The 15,983-nt window shown below is 44.0% G+C and overlaps 1 protein-coding gene across 8 annotated transcripts in view; it reads left to right on the top strand.

The window, feature by feature from the left end:
* The window catches only part of SPEG (striated muscle enriched protein kinase), an 84,125-nt gene that overhangs the window by 40,200 nt on the left and 27,942 nt on the right, over positions 1 to 15,983 (top strand). For 6 of the 8 annotated variants that reach the window (XM_074191291.1, XM_074191298.1, XM_074191293.1 and 3 more), the window contains 7 exons: positions 553 to 728; positions 3,892 to 4,152; positions 8,405 to 8,563; positions 9,087 to 9,276; positions 9,512 to 9,735; positions 12,955 to 13,074; positions 15,556 to 15,660. In XM_074191291.1, coding sequence (XP_074047392.1) covers positions 553 to 728; positions 3,892 to 4,152; positions 8,405 to 8,563; positions 9,087 to 9,276; positions 9,512 to 9,735; positions 12,955 to 13,074; positions 15,556 to 15,660 — 1,235 coding nt within the window. Of the gene's footprint in view, positions 1 to 552; positions 729 to 2,452; positions 3,409 to 3,891; positions 4,153 to 8,404; positions 8,564 to 9,086; positions 9,277 to 9,511; positions 9,736 to 12,954; positions 13,075 to 15,555; positions 15,661 to 15,983 lie in introns of those variants that run through there. The other 2 variants (XM_074191292.1, XM_074191297.1) reach the window with 2 other exon arrangements.

Here is a 15,983-nt window from a genome sequence, read left to right as displayed (position 1 = left end):
GTAGTAGGTAGGTCGCCTGGTTTATCATGAGTCTTTTGGAATTCAAGTCATTTGAAATCCAATCCAGAGCTTTTCCAGGATGTAATGCTGACTCTAAGAGAAATATAAGACCTAGTCCCTTCCCTCCAGAAGCTTACAGTCTTTATAGGGAAAGAGGCAAATACTTTTGGAAATAGGTCAATTAAATGTCTACATGTCCCTGGCGATAAATATTAAGAGGCAGAAGAAGTCATTGTGGGTTAGAGACTTCCTGGGTCTCATCATGTAAGAGTTGGAATGGTATATTTGTGTGTGTGTGTGTGTGTGTGTGTGTGTGTGTGTGTGTGTGTGTGTGTGTGTGTGTGTGTTTGCACCTCTTTCTTGGGCCCTTGCCCATTGTAGAGTTTTGCATATTAGTAGACCCAGTCTCTAACACCAAATATCAAGGATCTCAGGAATGTTTGTGGAGTGTGTGGTTTGGGGGGCCATACTCTATCCTTGTCACTCTCTGGGAAAGGAGGAGGAGGTTGGGAATCCAAGCCCTGAGGCTGAGGGCCTTGTTCCCACTGGCAGGCTTCGGAATCGCCAGCCCGTCCGCCCGGACCAAAGACGCTTTGCGGAGGAGGCAGAAGGTGGATTATGTCGGCTTCGTATCCTGGCTGCGGAACGTGGAGACGCTGGCTTCTACACCTGCAAAGCAGTGAATGAATATGGCACCCGGCAGTGTGAGGCCAGACTGGAGGTCAGAGGTAAACCTCCCGCATGTCTCTTCGCTTCATGGTTCCAGAGACTCTCATCCCCAAGCCCAGTAGACCCCTAAGAAATAGAAGGACTGGTCTGATCCAGGGAACCCAATGATTCATCATCACCTTTGATTCATTTCTGTACAGCAACTATCTATTCTTAGGGTTGGGGTTCACCACAGACCACTTGGTTCAAACCCCTTATTGGGACTGGTAAGGGATGAAGTGATTTGTCCAAGGTTACCTAATTAACCAAGAACAGATCAAGGACTAGAAGCCAGATCTTTTGACTCATAGTCCAATGTCTAATCTATCGGGTCTCAGTCAAGACCTCAGATTCTGCCCCCTATTCTGAATTCTGTGCTGGCCTATTTCCTGAGTTTTCTTTCCTGGTACCCTTCCTCTTGCCCCCTCCCTCCCACAATGTCATGCCCCTACTGGTCTTTCTCTTGCCCTGAACCCAGATTTCCTAACCCTCTCTACTCCATTCCTCCAACCCCCTTTTCCTTTCTCCTCCCTTCTACCTCTCTCACCCCATCCCTATTTTTTTCCTTATTGATTGTAGTGTTTTTCAGAAATTGTCATTGTGGTATATTGTATTGGGGGGTTGGTGACTGGACCCGTTCGGAGTGACTCTTGGGAAATATCTCAGAGTCACAGGAGGCCCAGGGGCAGCTCCAGGACTTAGGGATGGCAGAGAGTAGGACAATGAGGGGAGGAGTTGATAAGTGCCTGGGCAGGGGCAGTGGGGGTGAATCAAGCCATGTGGGTGTGTTCCTGGCCTCTCTTGGGGCATAGATGATAGGACATGGGTAATTGGGATATAAGGAGTGGTGATGGATAGCCAGCTGACCAAAGTTATGGGTCTGCCCTGCACTTAGTTGGCTGCTTGAATCTTTGCCTCTAATGGGCAGACGATGGCACATTGTCTCTTCTCTTGCCTTCCTCTCTTCCTCCCTTTGGTTCCCCTTAGTTTCTGACCTAAGGATCATACTTCCTTCTGGCTCCCTCTGAGTCTTGGCTCTCTTGTTCCCCTGGCTGCCTTCTGTCCCTTGGGATGCCCGTGGTAGACTTGGTGTAGCTAGGGTGGTATTTTTCATGGGGAAAGGAATTTCCAGTAAAATATACTGTTCTCCCAGCCCCCAACCTTCTCTGTCCAGCCTCCATTGGATGCGCCTTTCTTTGTCAGCCCCACCATAATGGCCCCCTTTTCCTGAGTGAGCCAGGGCCCAGACCCAGAGCCCCGTTCCTACAGTCACCATTCCTGCTGCCCCTATCTCTGCCATGCTTTTCTGTATTAACCTGTGTCTAGCGCTCTTCTCTCTAGACTTGTTCTTTCTTGGTGTTTAGCCCTTGTAGGCAGTGGTTGGGGCTTCCAAGGCCATTGAATGTGTGACTTTCCCCTGACCTGGTGGAGGAGAGCTTGCTTTTCCATGCCACTGCCAGACCTTAAGCCATCCCCTTTGAGGGAAGTGGTGACGAGATGCCCTCTTATAATAGAGCCACCCAAGCTGCCATAGAAGCAGCTTCTTGGAGTTCTTCCTGCCTGGGTCCCCTGTCCAGCCAAGTCCCCTAGCCACCCACTCTCAGGTGTGTGGGCATGTGGGCGTGGGCATGCATGCATGTATGTATGTGTGTGTGTGTGTGGGTGCGTGAGTGTGTGTGTGTGTGTGTGTATGTGTGCCAGACTAACCTGCCGCTTGCTGACTGCGGTTTTTGTCTGTACACAGGCGAGTGAGCTCAGGGGGCCGCCTGCCCTCCCTCCCGCTGCCCTTCGTGGCACACGCCTCTGGCTCAGCCACCACTTGGACCTCGCTGTGTCTCACTGCCTCCTGCCCACAGACCCAACTGGCGAGCCGGCCCGGACCCCTGGCCTCCCGGCCTCCCCACCCCGTGTGGTGCCCCGGGTCTGCGGAGCTCCCCCCTTCCCTCCCCAAGTGGACGTATGGACGGGCGGGCACCGAAGCCCCCAGTTGGACCGTGTGTAGGGTGGGGAGGTGGGGTCGTATTGGGACATTGAAACCCCCTTCCCCCTGTTGTGGGAGCACCAAGCACATGGGCTGCTGCTGCTACTGTTGCTGCTGCTGTTGTTGCTACGGCTTTGGGACACTGTCTATCTGTCCAGGGCTCACTGTCTACCTGTTGATCTCTCTGTCGGTAGTACCTTTGGGGTGGGGTGGCTCAGAGAATATCCATCCTGGGCAGAGTGGGGTAGGGAAGGGTTCTGAACAGGGTAGGATGGGGGGGATCCATGCTGGTTGGCATCAAGGACCATTCTAGAAAAAGCACAGCTAGGGGTGGAGGGGGCATGTGGAGGTATATCGGGGACCAAGGTCTCTGCTAAGATTCCCCTCTTCCCTTCAGGATCTGGAGGAAGGCTGGGGAGGAGGACCATCCCAGAAATGGTTTTCAAATGGCACAAAAAATTTTCATTTCCCCAAGTGACCAAAAGCCAAATACCTCTCCGATTCCTGGGATGTAGGGTAGGTGAGGCAGAGCACAGGATGAGGATGAGGATGGAGCTCTGGGGCACCAGATGGCGATAGCCATGCTGGCTTGGGTCCCTCTAGTCTGCAGGCTGGATTGGGGGGGTCTTTTGGCCCATTTTGTAGCTGCCCTTGTCTCTGCCCAGCAAGGACAAGCTCTGCCTCAGGATTGGGGGGCGAGAGGGGGTGGTATCACCAGGCATGTGATGTGGGAGGGGGTGGGGAGCACTTGGTAATGCCTGGTCCTAAGCTCTAATAAAGTCTGGTTTGTACCCAGCTGGTGTGGTTGTTTGTTGTTGTGCCGCCGCCGCCCAAATCCTACCCAACCCTTCTCGATCTGGCATTGCCCTCTGCCCTCCTTCCATCCCTTCCTCCCTTCTCCTCTCTTATGTTTCCCTCCCTGAGGCCCAGCCTAGGTCAGCCCCCAGTAGGACCATTGCCTCTCCTGGAGCCTTTCCAACCTGCTCTGCTAGCACCAGGCCCTGTGGCTTCCTCCTCCCTAGGTTCTGGCCCCATTTCCCTTTCTTTAGGGACCAAATCGCATCTCTCTCTCTCTTTCTCTCTGTTACTTGTCCGTCTGTCTGTCTGTGTCTCTCTCCTCCCCTTGCCCCTTTCCCATTATGTGTGTCTTTCTGCTCTTTGTGTATCCCCCTCCCTCCTCTCTCCTGCCTCTGCTCCCCCAGCGCACCCTGAAAGCCGGTCCCTGGCGGTGGTGGCCCCCCTGCAGGACGTGAACGTGGGGGCCGGGGAGATGGCTCTCTTTGAGTGCCTGGTCACCGGTCCTGCTGACGTGGAGGTAGACTGGCTGTGTCGGGGCCGGCTGCTGCAGCCTGCCCTTCTCAAGTGTAAGATGCATTTTGATGGGAGGAAGTCCAAGCTGCTGCTCACATCTGTCCATGAAGATGACAGTGGCGTCTATACCTGCAAGCTTAGCACAGCCAAAGGTAGGCCTCCCCCCTGGGGGGGGGGACCCGAGACAGCATGGGACAAGGGAGACCCCATATTTCTGAACTGTGTTGAAGGGTAAAGAAAGGCAATGTGGGAAGCTGGACAAAGACTGACCTGGACCCCAGAGCTTCCAGGAAATTAGGCTTTTCTTGAAATCATGCTCTCTAGGACCCATATGAATGTTGGGAGCTGGCATCAATATGCCACTGGGGATGGTGATAGAAGGGATAGACTTCTTCCTTTTCCTGCCTGAAGATAACATTTTCAGGGAAGGCTAGTGAGGGACAATGAAGATGGTTACCTAGTATGGGGATGGAGATGAAGAGTGCATGACTAGAGGTGATAGGGAGACACAACAAATGAGTAGAGAAGAGGTGGGTTCAAGATCTGGGTTGTACTGGAAGGATGTTCAGTGCAGAGGGGTTCGTGAGTAGAGCATGCCAGCTCCAAGTTCCTCTCGTAGGAACTATTGGAACTATTGGAACTATTGGTCCATGTCCCAGAATAGGCCAACCTGGGTGGGGCAGGTGGGTGAAATAGGATGGAAAACTCTTCCATCTATATAGATGCATATATCAGGGGCCAATTCAAGGCTTCCAAATTCCTTCCTAGCAGCTCTTGCTTAATACTATTCTTTCCTATGCCTCCTGTCAGACCCCAGCCTGTCCTTGCTATGTTCTTCATCCAGGAGAATGTAAACTCTTTCACATTTTATATTATTTCTGTGGATCAATTAAATCCAACAAACATTTATCAAATTAATTGAATTAATAAGTGTTCTGGACAAGGCATTGTCTTAGGCATTGGGGACACTTAAGACTGAAGTGGAACCATCCTGGTCCTCCGGGAGATTCTTTTCTTCTGGAAGCCACACTGCACACCCAGATCAGTGTAATGAGAGAGTGAGAGAGAGAGAGAGAGAGAGAGCTAATCACCTGGAGGATGGGATAAAGCCTCATGGAGAAGATAGCACTTGAGCTAAACAAAGAGTTCTAAGAGGTGGAAGCAGAAGAGAAGTGAATTCCTAGCAAGAGGTTGGAGATGGATTGCTAACTTGGGAGCACAGCAAACAGACCAGTTTGACTGAAAGGGAGATTGTAAAGGAGAATAAGCTGGAAAAACAATTTGGAGATCTGAGTTGCACATTTAAAAATTTTTTTTTGTTTTTCACAATGTAATGGGGTTAAGTGACTTACCCAAGGTCACATAACTAGAAAGTATCTAGTGTTTGAGGCCAAATTTGAACTCATGTACTCATGTCCAGGACTGGTGTTCTACCCTTTGCACCACCTAGTTGCCCCTCACCCCCCAAATTTTGAAAACAACTAGCAGTGCAGTGGATAGAGTATTGGATTTAGAGTCAGAAAATCTGAGTTCAAATCCTGCCTCAGATTCTTACAAGCTAGGTGACTGGGAAAGTCACTTAACTCACTCTTTCAATCTCAGTTTCCTCCTCTGTATAATGGGGTTAATAATAGAACCTATTTCATAGGGTTGATATGAGGTTCAAATGAGATAATTTATGCAAAGTGTAAAAGTACTGTATAAAAACCATCATTATTGAAGAGTCTGATTTGAAGGACTTTACTTGCTAGGCTGAGGGATTTGAATTTTACCCCAGAGGCAAAAGGGAGTCATAGAAAATTGTGAGCAAGAGAGTGATATATGAATCAGAGCTTTAGGATAGATTGTTTTGACAGCTGTGTGGAGGATGGATTGGAGAGGGGTGAGACCAAAGGCTGGAGGACCAATTAAGATATTATTGGAAGTGGCTAGGTGGTGCAGTGGATAAAGCACTGACCCTGGAGTCAGGAGTACCTGAGTTCAAATCCTGCCTCAGACATTTAATAATTACCTAGCTATGTGGCCTTGGGCAAGCCACTTAACCCCATTGCCTTGCAAAAACCTAAAAAAAAAAGATATATTTCAACAGTGTAGGTGGGAGGTTGTAAGGGCTTGAATTAAGGTACTGCCCATATGAAAGGGGAAAGAAATAGACAGAGACAGAGAGAGATAGAGATACAGAGATACAGATAGAAAGTGGTATGGAGATATCATATTGGTAGCATTGATGACTAATTCAATAGGGTATTGTGGGATGTTAAGGGAAGAGTCAGAATCTGAATTCAGGTGCTTGGAAGGATAGCACTACAGAAATAGGGAACTTGTGAAGAAGTGGCAGATTTAGGTGGGGGAAAATATGCATTCTATTCTAAATACTTTATAAGCTTAAGTTGCCTGTGAGTGGAGATGTTCATTTAGAGGTCAGTGATTTGGGACTGGTGTCCAGTAAAGATTAGATTGGTTAGATTTGGGAATCATTTGAATAAAGATAGCAATGGAATCTGGGGGATCTATTGAGACCACCAAGAAAGAAAGAGAAGAGATCCTTGGAAGATGCCCATGTTTGAGGGACAGACTAATGGTTAGTGATTCAGCAAAGGATAATGAAGAGTAGATATTTAGATGGATGGAAAACCAGAAGAGAGCAATGTCACAAAAATTAAGAGAGGGGCCAGTATACAGGAGAAGGAACTGCTTAACCATGTCAGTGAGGATAATAAAAATAATAACTAGCATTTGTATAGTTCTTCAATGTTTTCAAAGCACTTTATATTAGCTCATTTGACCCTCAAACCAACCCTATCAAGTAGATGCTGTTATCTCCATTTTACAGATGAGGAAATTGAGGCAGACAGAGTTAAGTGATTTTCCCAGGGTCACTCAACTAGTAGTGTTTAAGACAGGATTTAAACTCAGGTCTTCCTGGCTTCAAGGTCCACATTCTCTACACTGCATCATCTAGCTGCCTGCAAAAAAAGGAGGAGCAAAGAGAAAAAGGCTATTTAATTTAGCAATTAAGAGATCATTAATAATATTGGAATGGGTATTTTCAGTTGAATACTGGATTCGAAAATGAGATTACATATAACTGAGAAGTGTATGGAAGGTGAAGATATAGGTGCAATAAATATAAATAATCTTTTTTTCTAGAATTTTGGGTGAGGAAAGAAGAAGAGATATGGGATGTTAACTTGTGGGGATGGCAGGGTAAAATGAAGGCTTTATCTTGGGGTAAAGGGAGGGAGGGAGACCTGATCATGTTTTTTGGCAGTGTAATGAAGAGACAAGGAGAGACAGAGACAAATAGAGACAGAGACAATGATTGATGGAACAAGTTATTGGAAGAGACAAGAAGGAATAGCTATATTTGTTGGCAGAGTAACCAATAGATAAGGGGGGAGAGAGAGAGAGAGAGAGAGAGAGAGAGAGAGAGAGAGAGAGAGAGAGAATGATTGATTGGACAAGCTCCTGGAGGAGACAGGAGGGTATAGGACCAAGAGCTAAAGTAGAGGGATTGATCTTGAGAAAGAGAAGGGTCACATGAGAGAAAAATGGGGGACAAGGTAGAGAGCTTTTGAAGTATGGAGTAGGAGGGGAAAGGGCATTTCATGATGGATGGCTTTGATTTTCTCAGTAAAGTTGAAGGCTTGCTTCTCTGCTGAGAGGAAAGATGGAAGGAATAATAGAGGGGAATAGAGGACAGAAGATGAAGTTTGGAATAGCCTTTTTTTGTGAATTTGAAGAGAATCAACCAAGGAAAAATAGAAAGATTGGCATGGAGCAGTGAGCAATGAGACTGGTACATACTAACTAGAAAACTTAACAATTTTTATGAATTGATTTTTTTTCTTGGTTGAATTGACTTCCCAAGGTCTTTCTCTCTGACTGAGCTAAACTCTGTCTATTCTCAGTGGTGGGCTCCCTGTCCCTATTGTTTCTCTATAATGGTCAACCTCTGGTTGGTACTCTATCTAGCATGTTCCTTTTGGGAGGAAAGGAAACTTGGTACATATACTGATGTCCCTGCTTCAGAGGACTCCTCTTCTAGAGATAGTAGGTGGTACAGTGAATAGAGTCCTAGGCCTGGAGTTAGGAAGACCTGAGTTCAGATCCAGTTTCAGATATTAATTGGGCAAGTCACTAAATTTCTGTCTGCCTCATTTTCTCAACCATAATGAGAAAAATAACATTTTCTTCCAGTGTTTTTTTGAGGAACAATTGAGTAAATATTTGTTAGGTGCTTTACAAATGTACTTGTAAAGGTTTATAAAAATTATAACCAATATAATATATGTATTTATGACTGATAAAAATTATATTTACAAATGCATTTGTAAAGGATATAGTAGGTACAAAATAAATGATTTTCTTTCTTTTCCCCTTACCTCTTCCCTCCAAAACCAGATGAACTGACCTGCAGTGCCCGACTGACTGTTCAGCCCTCTCTGGCACCATTGTTCACCAGGATGTTGGAGGATGTGGAAGTGTTGGAGGGCCGTGGAGCTCGGTTTGATTGCAAGATTAGTGGCTTGCCATCCCCCACAGTCACCTGGACTCATTTTGGTAATGGGCTTTAGTAAGCTGTGCTGGGGATGAACCAGAGTTGTGATGTCACCAGTCCCCTTCTCCAAAACCTTCTGTGACTCTCTAGGGTCCTTCTCCATCTGGATCCAACCTACTTTTCTAGCATCATTTCCTAGATTGCCCCCTCTCCTCGTGTTCTTCCTTCTCCAACCTGAGACTAGAACCTAACTCTAAATTTCTTCAGCCTTTAGTCTCTCTGGGTGATAGTGCTGGGGTGACGTGGATCATCTTCTCCGACTGCCCCACTTCTCCTATTTGAGGTCCATTGTTTTCCTGCCTCACCTGTTTTCTTCCCCACTTTTTTTTCTTCTTTGATACTTATTCCACTCCCATCACTTTACTCTGCCTGCCTCTTTACTATTCCCCCACCCACCCTTTCAATTCTGACCCCTTCTTTGTCTTTGGATCCCTCTATTCTCTGGCTCCTTCCTCCTTCTTTTTCTCTCCCTTTTTCTTTTGTCTCCTTTCCTTGTCCCCTCATTCCACCCCCTCTGTTTCTCAGGTAACCCTGTGGAAGAAAATGAGAATGTGAGGTTACGGCATGATGGAGGTCTTCACTCCCTGCTCATAGCCCATGTGGGCAGTGAGGATGAAGGTCTGTATGAAGTCAATGCCACCAATATTCATGGTCAGGCCAACTGCTCCGCCCAGCTCTATGTGGAAGAACCACGTTCATCCACCTCAGGTCCCAGGTATTTCCTGGGGGACCCATGGGGTAGGGTAGGGATGAGTTATGGGGGGGTACTACCCATCTCCCACAAATAACTGCTTTAGCTGGAGTGTCCCCCTCCCTTCCTCCAAGTTGAGGAAAACTGGTTGGGGCAAGGAGAGAAGCTAGTGTCCAGCAGCCTATGTGTGGGAGGTCTTCCTCTGGTGGGCAGGGTGAGGTCCTTCAGTTTCCTTGAGCAGTTGAACCATTGATTATAGCTCTAAGTTGGAGAAGATGCCTTCCATCCCCGAGGAGCCTGAGCAGGGAGAGTTGGAGCGCTTGTCCATCCCAGATTTCCTTAAACCACTGATGGACCTGGAGGTGGGACTGGCCAAGGAGGCAGTGCTGGAGTGCCAGGTGACTGGGCTGCCCTACCCCACCATCAGTTGGTTCCACAACGGTCAGCGCATCCAGAGTTCGGACGATCGTCGAATGACACAGTGTAGGTGTCTGCCATTTCTAGCTGAGGACTCTTGGGTGGGGGTGGGAAGTGGGAGAAGAGCTGATGGAGGAGGGAGAGGTATTATTTCAGATCCCTGGTTACCTATGCCCATTTTCCCTTCTATTGGGGGTACTCTGACAACTTCTATAAACCTATTTCCTGTTTTCACACTTCAATCAGACCTTTGCCTGGTCAGAGTCAAAGACCCAACAGGGTGGAGAGAAAAGGATTTTAGACATCCAGAGAGCAAGAAGAATGAGGATGGGTTCTCCAGCTCTGTGCTGGCTTTCCCTCAATCCTAGTATACACACTTCCTATGCCACACCGTTTCTGATACTGCAACCTTAGGGGCCAAAATGCTCACTTCTTTTCCTTTCTTTACTTCTCATTCATATACATGCCCTCTGCCCTTATGTATGTATCTTGGCCTAAATTTCTATTTCTTTGGATTTTTAGGAGAGACAAGTGGCACAAACAGAAGGGCAACTTTTTGATCTCCCTAATATAACTAAATTATCTCCCACTTTCATCCATAAATTGTGGGGTTTTAAGTTGAAATAAATTCAGAGGTCATAGATAAAGCCCTGACAGGATAATTATCAAGGGAAATAAGGAATGCTGTGATTGGTGATCTTGACTTTTGAAACTAATTCTAGGAAGATAGTCATAGGATTTCAACTTGAAAAGAATCTTAGATAGCTAGTTGATGTAATGAGTAGAGCATAGAAATGGTGTCAGGAATACAAGTTCAAATCATGCCTCACTTAGCAGCTATGTGACCCCTGGGAAAGTCACTTCACCACCTCTTTTTAAACATTTCTTTTTTAAAAAAATGTAAATAGTAATTCATTTTTTCCAATTACATGTAAACATTTTTTATAAACCTTTGAGTTCCAAATTTTTCTCCCTTCCTCATCCCCAAGATGGGAAGCAATCTGATATAGGCTATATATGTACAATCATGTTCAACACATTAATCACTATTTTCTGCTTCAGTTTCTTCATCTATAAAATGAGGATAATAGCACTTACCTTTCAGGGTGGGGGATGTCAAAGGAGATAATATTTTTAAAGTGTTTTGAAAAACTCAAAGTACTATATAAATGCTTGCTATTTTTATGGTTATTATTGTCATCTGCAGTTAGTCTAACATAAATGGGGAAACTAAGGTTTAGAGTTGGAAATTGATTGCTTAAAATCATACAAATTGAAAGCAGCAGAGCCAAGACTTGAACCCACATCTTTGGCTCCAAGTTTTCTCTTCTTTCTGGTGCCATATTGACCTGCATTCTCCCATGGCACATCCCCTTGGTATCATTGTTAGAGACAGAATCTTTCTCCTCAACAAACTTTGGGCATCTGCTATGTATAGGGCATTACTCTCCACTTTGGGAAGATGGAGTCCAGGAGGCTTCCAATCTAAAAGAGATGATAAGAGATGTACCAAGGAAAAGGGAATTAACAACACAAGGCAATAAAATATAGTGGATTTGTAGTGGATAAATTGCTTGTCCCGGAGTCAGGAAGACTTGAGTTCAAATGTGACCTCAGACACTTATTAGCATGTGACCCTGGGCAAGTGACTTAAGTTTCCTCATTTAAAATGTTTTTAAAAATGTAAAAATGTAAAAAATGAACTGGAGAAGAAAATGGTGAATCATTTCAGTGTCTTTTCTAAGAAAAACCTCAAATAGGGTCACAATGAGTTGAACTTGACTGAAAACAATTGATTGAACATAGCAGAGATTAGAGGAAAGATCATTGAGTGTTGGGGGCAGTGAGAGACTTCACCAGAGAGGTAGATTGGGTCTTGAAGGAAGAAGAAAACGTAGATATGAGGAAAAAGGGATTTTGCCTAAGGAAGTTAATGACATGAGCTTGATGCAAATACAGTGTTTTCAGAGAGCCAATATAGTTGACAGGTTGAAGTGGTGCAAGGGGCTTCTATAGAGGAGTTGTGGGAGCTTAGTCTGGAGTGAAAGGGAGGTGTTTAATTGAGTGCTAGGTGGGATATTATCCTGTAGGCATTTGAGAATCATTAGAGGGGCAGCTAGGTGGCACAGTGGATAGAGCACTGGCCTTGGAGTCAGGAGTACCTGAGTTCAAATCTGGCCTAAGATACTTAATAATTACCTAGCTGTGTGACCTTGGGCAAGCCACTTAACCCCACTGCCTTGAAAAATCTAAAAACAAGAAAAGAAAAAAAAAGAGAGAGAATTATTAGAAAATTCTGAGCCCATGGGTCATATGGTCATATGATGGTCAGAGCTTTGTAATCTTTATAAAAGTTGTCAGATTTATCTGGTAGTTGTTATGAGTTGGATCAGAGGGGAGAAAGACTAAGGAGAACACCAGACTTGAGAGTCCCCAAAATCTGAAGTGCTAGTCATATTGAAGCCCCTTCCATCCTCTGGGTCTCAGTTTTCTCATTGGAAAATGAAAATGAGAAAGACTATTTGGGTTCAGATGAGAGAGACTATGGATTTAAACTAGGATCATGACTGTGATTAAGATATAAAGGAAAAAGTGTAAGAGACATTTTGGAAGAAGAATCAAAGAGATTTAGTGATTCACTGGTGTAGGGGGAGAGGGAAGAATCAGGGATGACTCCAGGCTTGGTGACAGGGAGACTGGTGGTACTACTAACAGAAATAGAGAAATTGGAGGGGGTGGAACTAGTTTTTTGGGGGGTGGGTGGGTGGATCATGGTAGAAGATGATAATTTTAGTTTTAGGCATATTTAATTTGAAGTGAAGGGGCTTCCAAAATTCTCAGCAGAAATTCAAGTCTAAAGACTAAGGGACAACCTGTGTGACCTTGGTCAAAATGCATATCCTTCCTAAGCCTCAATTTCCTCATTTGTAAAATAACATAGTTTGATTAAGTGATCTCTAAGGTTCCTTCCAGTTACAAATTGTATTATTGTTAAAAATCAAAGCTAGTGATGGAGACCTGGGAATCTTGATGTGACCCAAGGATGTGACCCAAGATACCATTCTTCTGTTCTCTCCATTCTTCCTCTCTTTCTCTTTGGGGGTACCAGCAGAAGGGATGTAGTTGACACCATGGAATACATACAGAATTCTTGTCTCTCTGGCTTCCTCAAGACTGACTACGACTAGATTTAAGTCTCTCAGCTGAGCTATGAGAACTCCAGCCTTTGTAGAGTCTCCCTAGCCCCACCTTGTGTTTGTTTTTGCTATCCTTTCCCCTCCCCAGACAGGGATGTACATCGACTGGTGTTCCCAATGGTGGGGCCACAGCATGCTGGTGTCTATAAGAGTGTCATCGCTAACAAACTGGGCAAGGCTGCCTGTTATGCCCACCTCTACGTCACAGGTGAGAACCTTCTTCCTGACAGCAATTTTCTGATGGTCCCTTTCCAGCCTGAAATCTGAGAATTTTTGGGTCAGAAAGGGCTGCTCCATGGAGCTATTAAACATTTATCTAAGAATGTTATGTGACATTTCTTTTACTTTTAGAAGGGGTGGGGATTAGGGGAAAGAACTCTTTTTATTGTTATTATTTTTAAATTTAATTTTTTTATTTTCATATTACTACAATATTTTTGTTGTAAAAGTAAACTTAATCCTTCCTCCCCCCACAAAGATAGAGAAACCTCAAGAAAAATAAAGTGAGAGAAAAAGGAGGAAAAAAATTGTACTTCAGTCTGTGTTCAGATACCATCAGTTCTGTCTCTAGAAAGGATCGCATTCTTTATCATAAATCTGTCATAGAAGTTGCTACAATATTTTTTCAGGGAGAAGAACTCTAATGGCATTTCCATGTCAGAATCAAAAGATTAAAATGCAGGTGCTTATGGATCTTACATAGTGTTCTGTCCCTAGGAAGTTTGGCTTACTCTGAAGTAACAGGGATTTCTTTTTTCTTTTTCTTTTAAATGATATTTTTTCCAATTACATGCATCAACAATTTTAAACATTCATTTTTTCATTAAATTTTGAGTTCCAAAATTTCTTCCTTCCTCCTTCTCTCCCTCTATCTTCCCTAATTTGGTAAGCAATTTGATATAGGTTCTATTTGGGCAATCATGTAAAACATATTTCAATTTTAGTCATGTTGTAAAAGAAGAAATAAAACAAAAAGGAAAAAATATGAAAAAATAAAGTGAAAATAGTATGCTTCAATCTGCATTCTAAGTCTATCAATTCTTTCTCTGAATGTGATTAGCATTTTCTATCCATGAGTGTTTGGGAATTATCTGAGATCATTGCATTACTGAGAAGAGCTAAGTCAATCACTGTTATCATTGCACAGTGTTGCGGATACTATGTATAATGTTCTTCTGGTTCTGCTCTCTTCATTTTGCATCAGTTCATGTTATAGACAGGGATTCTTGACCTTTTATGTGTCATGGGCCCCTTTGGCAAACTGATGACAATTATGAGCCCTTATCAGAATAATGGGTTTTTAAAATAATTCATAATAGAAGGAAGTGGTAATTTTTAGTTAGACTATTGAAAAATAAAGATTTTTTTTTGATATGGACCCACTGAAATCTATCCATAAACTGCTTGGAGTATAGGGAATGGACTTGAAGATATTTTGACCTAGTGTCAGAAAATTTGGACCCAAATCTTGCTCTGATACTGTGTTACCATAAACAAATCACTTAACCTGCTATTACTCTAGGCTAGGCTAGATGTGTCTATATTGTGGGTCACAGATGGTTCTTGGGGCATGTTTTTGACACATCTAGCCAAGTGTGGCCTGAATCAGATTAAAATATATTTGGGAAATATATAACAAAATAAATAAAATTCTAGTAAATCATAGATAATATTGCTTCTAATTTTTCCCTTTTTGAATGGTTTTATTTTCCTTAATTATATGTAAAAACAATTTTTAAAATTAGTTTTTAAAAACTCTTTGAGTTCTAAATTTTCTCTCCCTTTCGTCCTTCCTCCTTCCCTGAGATGGTAAGCAATTTGATATAGGTTATACATGTGCAATCATGCAAAACATATAATATTACATTTTCAAACTAAGTCCACATGCAGCCTGCAGGGATCCTTATGCACAGTTTAGTGACCTGGTTTCTATTTGCACAGCTCTCTAAGCCTAAATTGCCAAGAAGGGGGTCACCCTGTGTTTGTAGAGAGAGGACCCTAGATTCACCCTGGTCCTCAGACCCTTTAACTCAGTCTGGAGATGTTTGTCACCAGGTTGGTGACAGAAAGTAGCCAGGGGGAAATGGTACAGAGTGAAATGAACAGGTCTGGAAGAATGATTTCTATAATAGCAATAGTACTGGATAGACAAACAACTTTGGAAGACTTCAGAACTTTGGTTAATGTGTCACTAGTGATGAATCCAGAGCAGCAATGATGAAGCATCTCCAGATCCAGAGGTGATAGACTCAGGGTGCAGAAAGACATACATTTTAGAGTATGGTCAATGTAGAAATTTGTGCCTGTTTGTTCCATAGGTTTTCTTTTTCTTTTTTTTTGTCTATGAGGGTAGGGTGGGAGGGAGGAAAAAAGTAGAATTTTTTATTGAAAAAAAATTAAATTTAGAAACTTAAGAAATCAGACAACAGGAAGTTGGGTGATAAAATTTTTAGCCACAGAAATTTCCAAAGACTGTCTACCAAGTTAGGATGATTAATGATGATGATGATGATGATGATGATGATGATGATGATGATGATGATATTGTTTATGATGGTATGACGATAACTGATGTGCATTTGCCTGGGATTTATTCTTGGGTATAGCCTCTGTGACTCTGGTTTTCCTTCTAGGGAGATTTAGGGTTCACTTCCACTTCACTGAAATTACTTCTTGTTATGGCTTTCAGATTTAGTGCCTGGTCCTCCTGATGGGCCCCCACAGGTGGTGACTGTGACTGGGAAAATGGTTATGCTCAAATGGAACCCTCCAAGAAGTGTTGACATGGCCATTGGTGAGTGAGGGCTGCCCAGGGACACCAGAAGTCCAAGTGGACTTGTTTTGCTGTAGGGGAGCATAAAGGTTTAAGGGGAACCACAGCTGTTGAGCAAAGTTTGCTAAATGGAGTGAGAACAGAGGGAAGAAAGGCTGCAGGAAAGAACAAGGAGGAAGGTTGGATTAGTGAGACTGCAGCCTTTCTTCCATTCCTCAGTCCTCTCCTTCCCCTCCCCATATCACCTATGAGCCATCTCTGGGAATTAAGGCTTAGGAAACAGAAATTTCACTGCATCCAGCTGAGTCTGCTAACTACTGATTTTACCCTTGGACTCGGGACAC

The sequence above is a fragment of the Macrotis lagotis genome, chromosome 6 (assembly GCF_037893015.1).
Source record: "Macrotis lagotis isolate mMagLag1 chromosome 6, bilby.v1.9.chrom.fasta, whole genome shotgun sequence".
NCBI classification, from domain to species: Eukaryota; Metazoa; Chordata; class Mammalia; order Peramelemorphia; family Peramelidae; genus Macrotis; species Macrotis lagotis.
The sequence above is the reverse complement of the archived record's forward strand: the minus strand, read 5'-3'. Positions and strand labels throughout refer to the sequence as shown.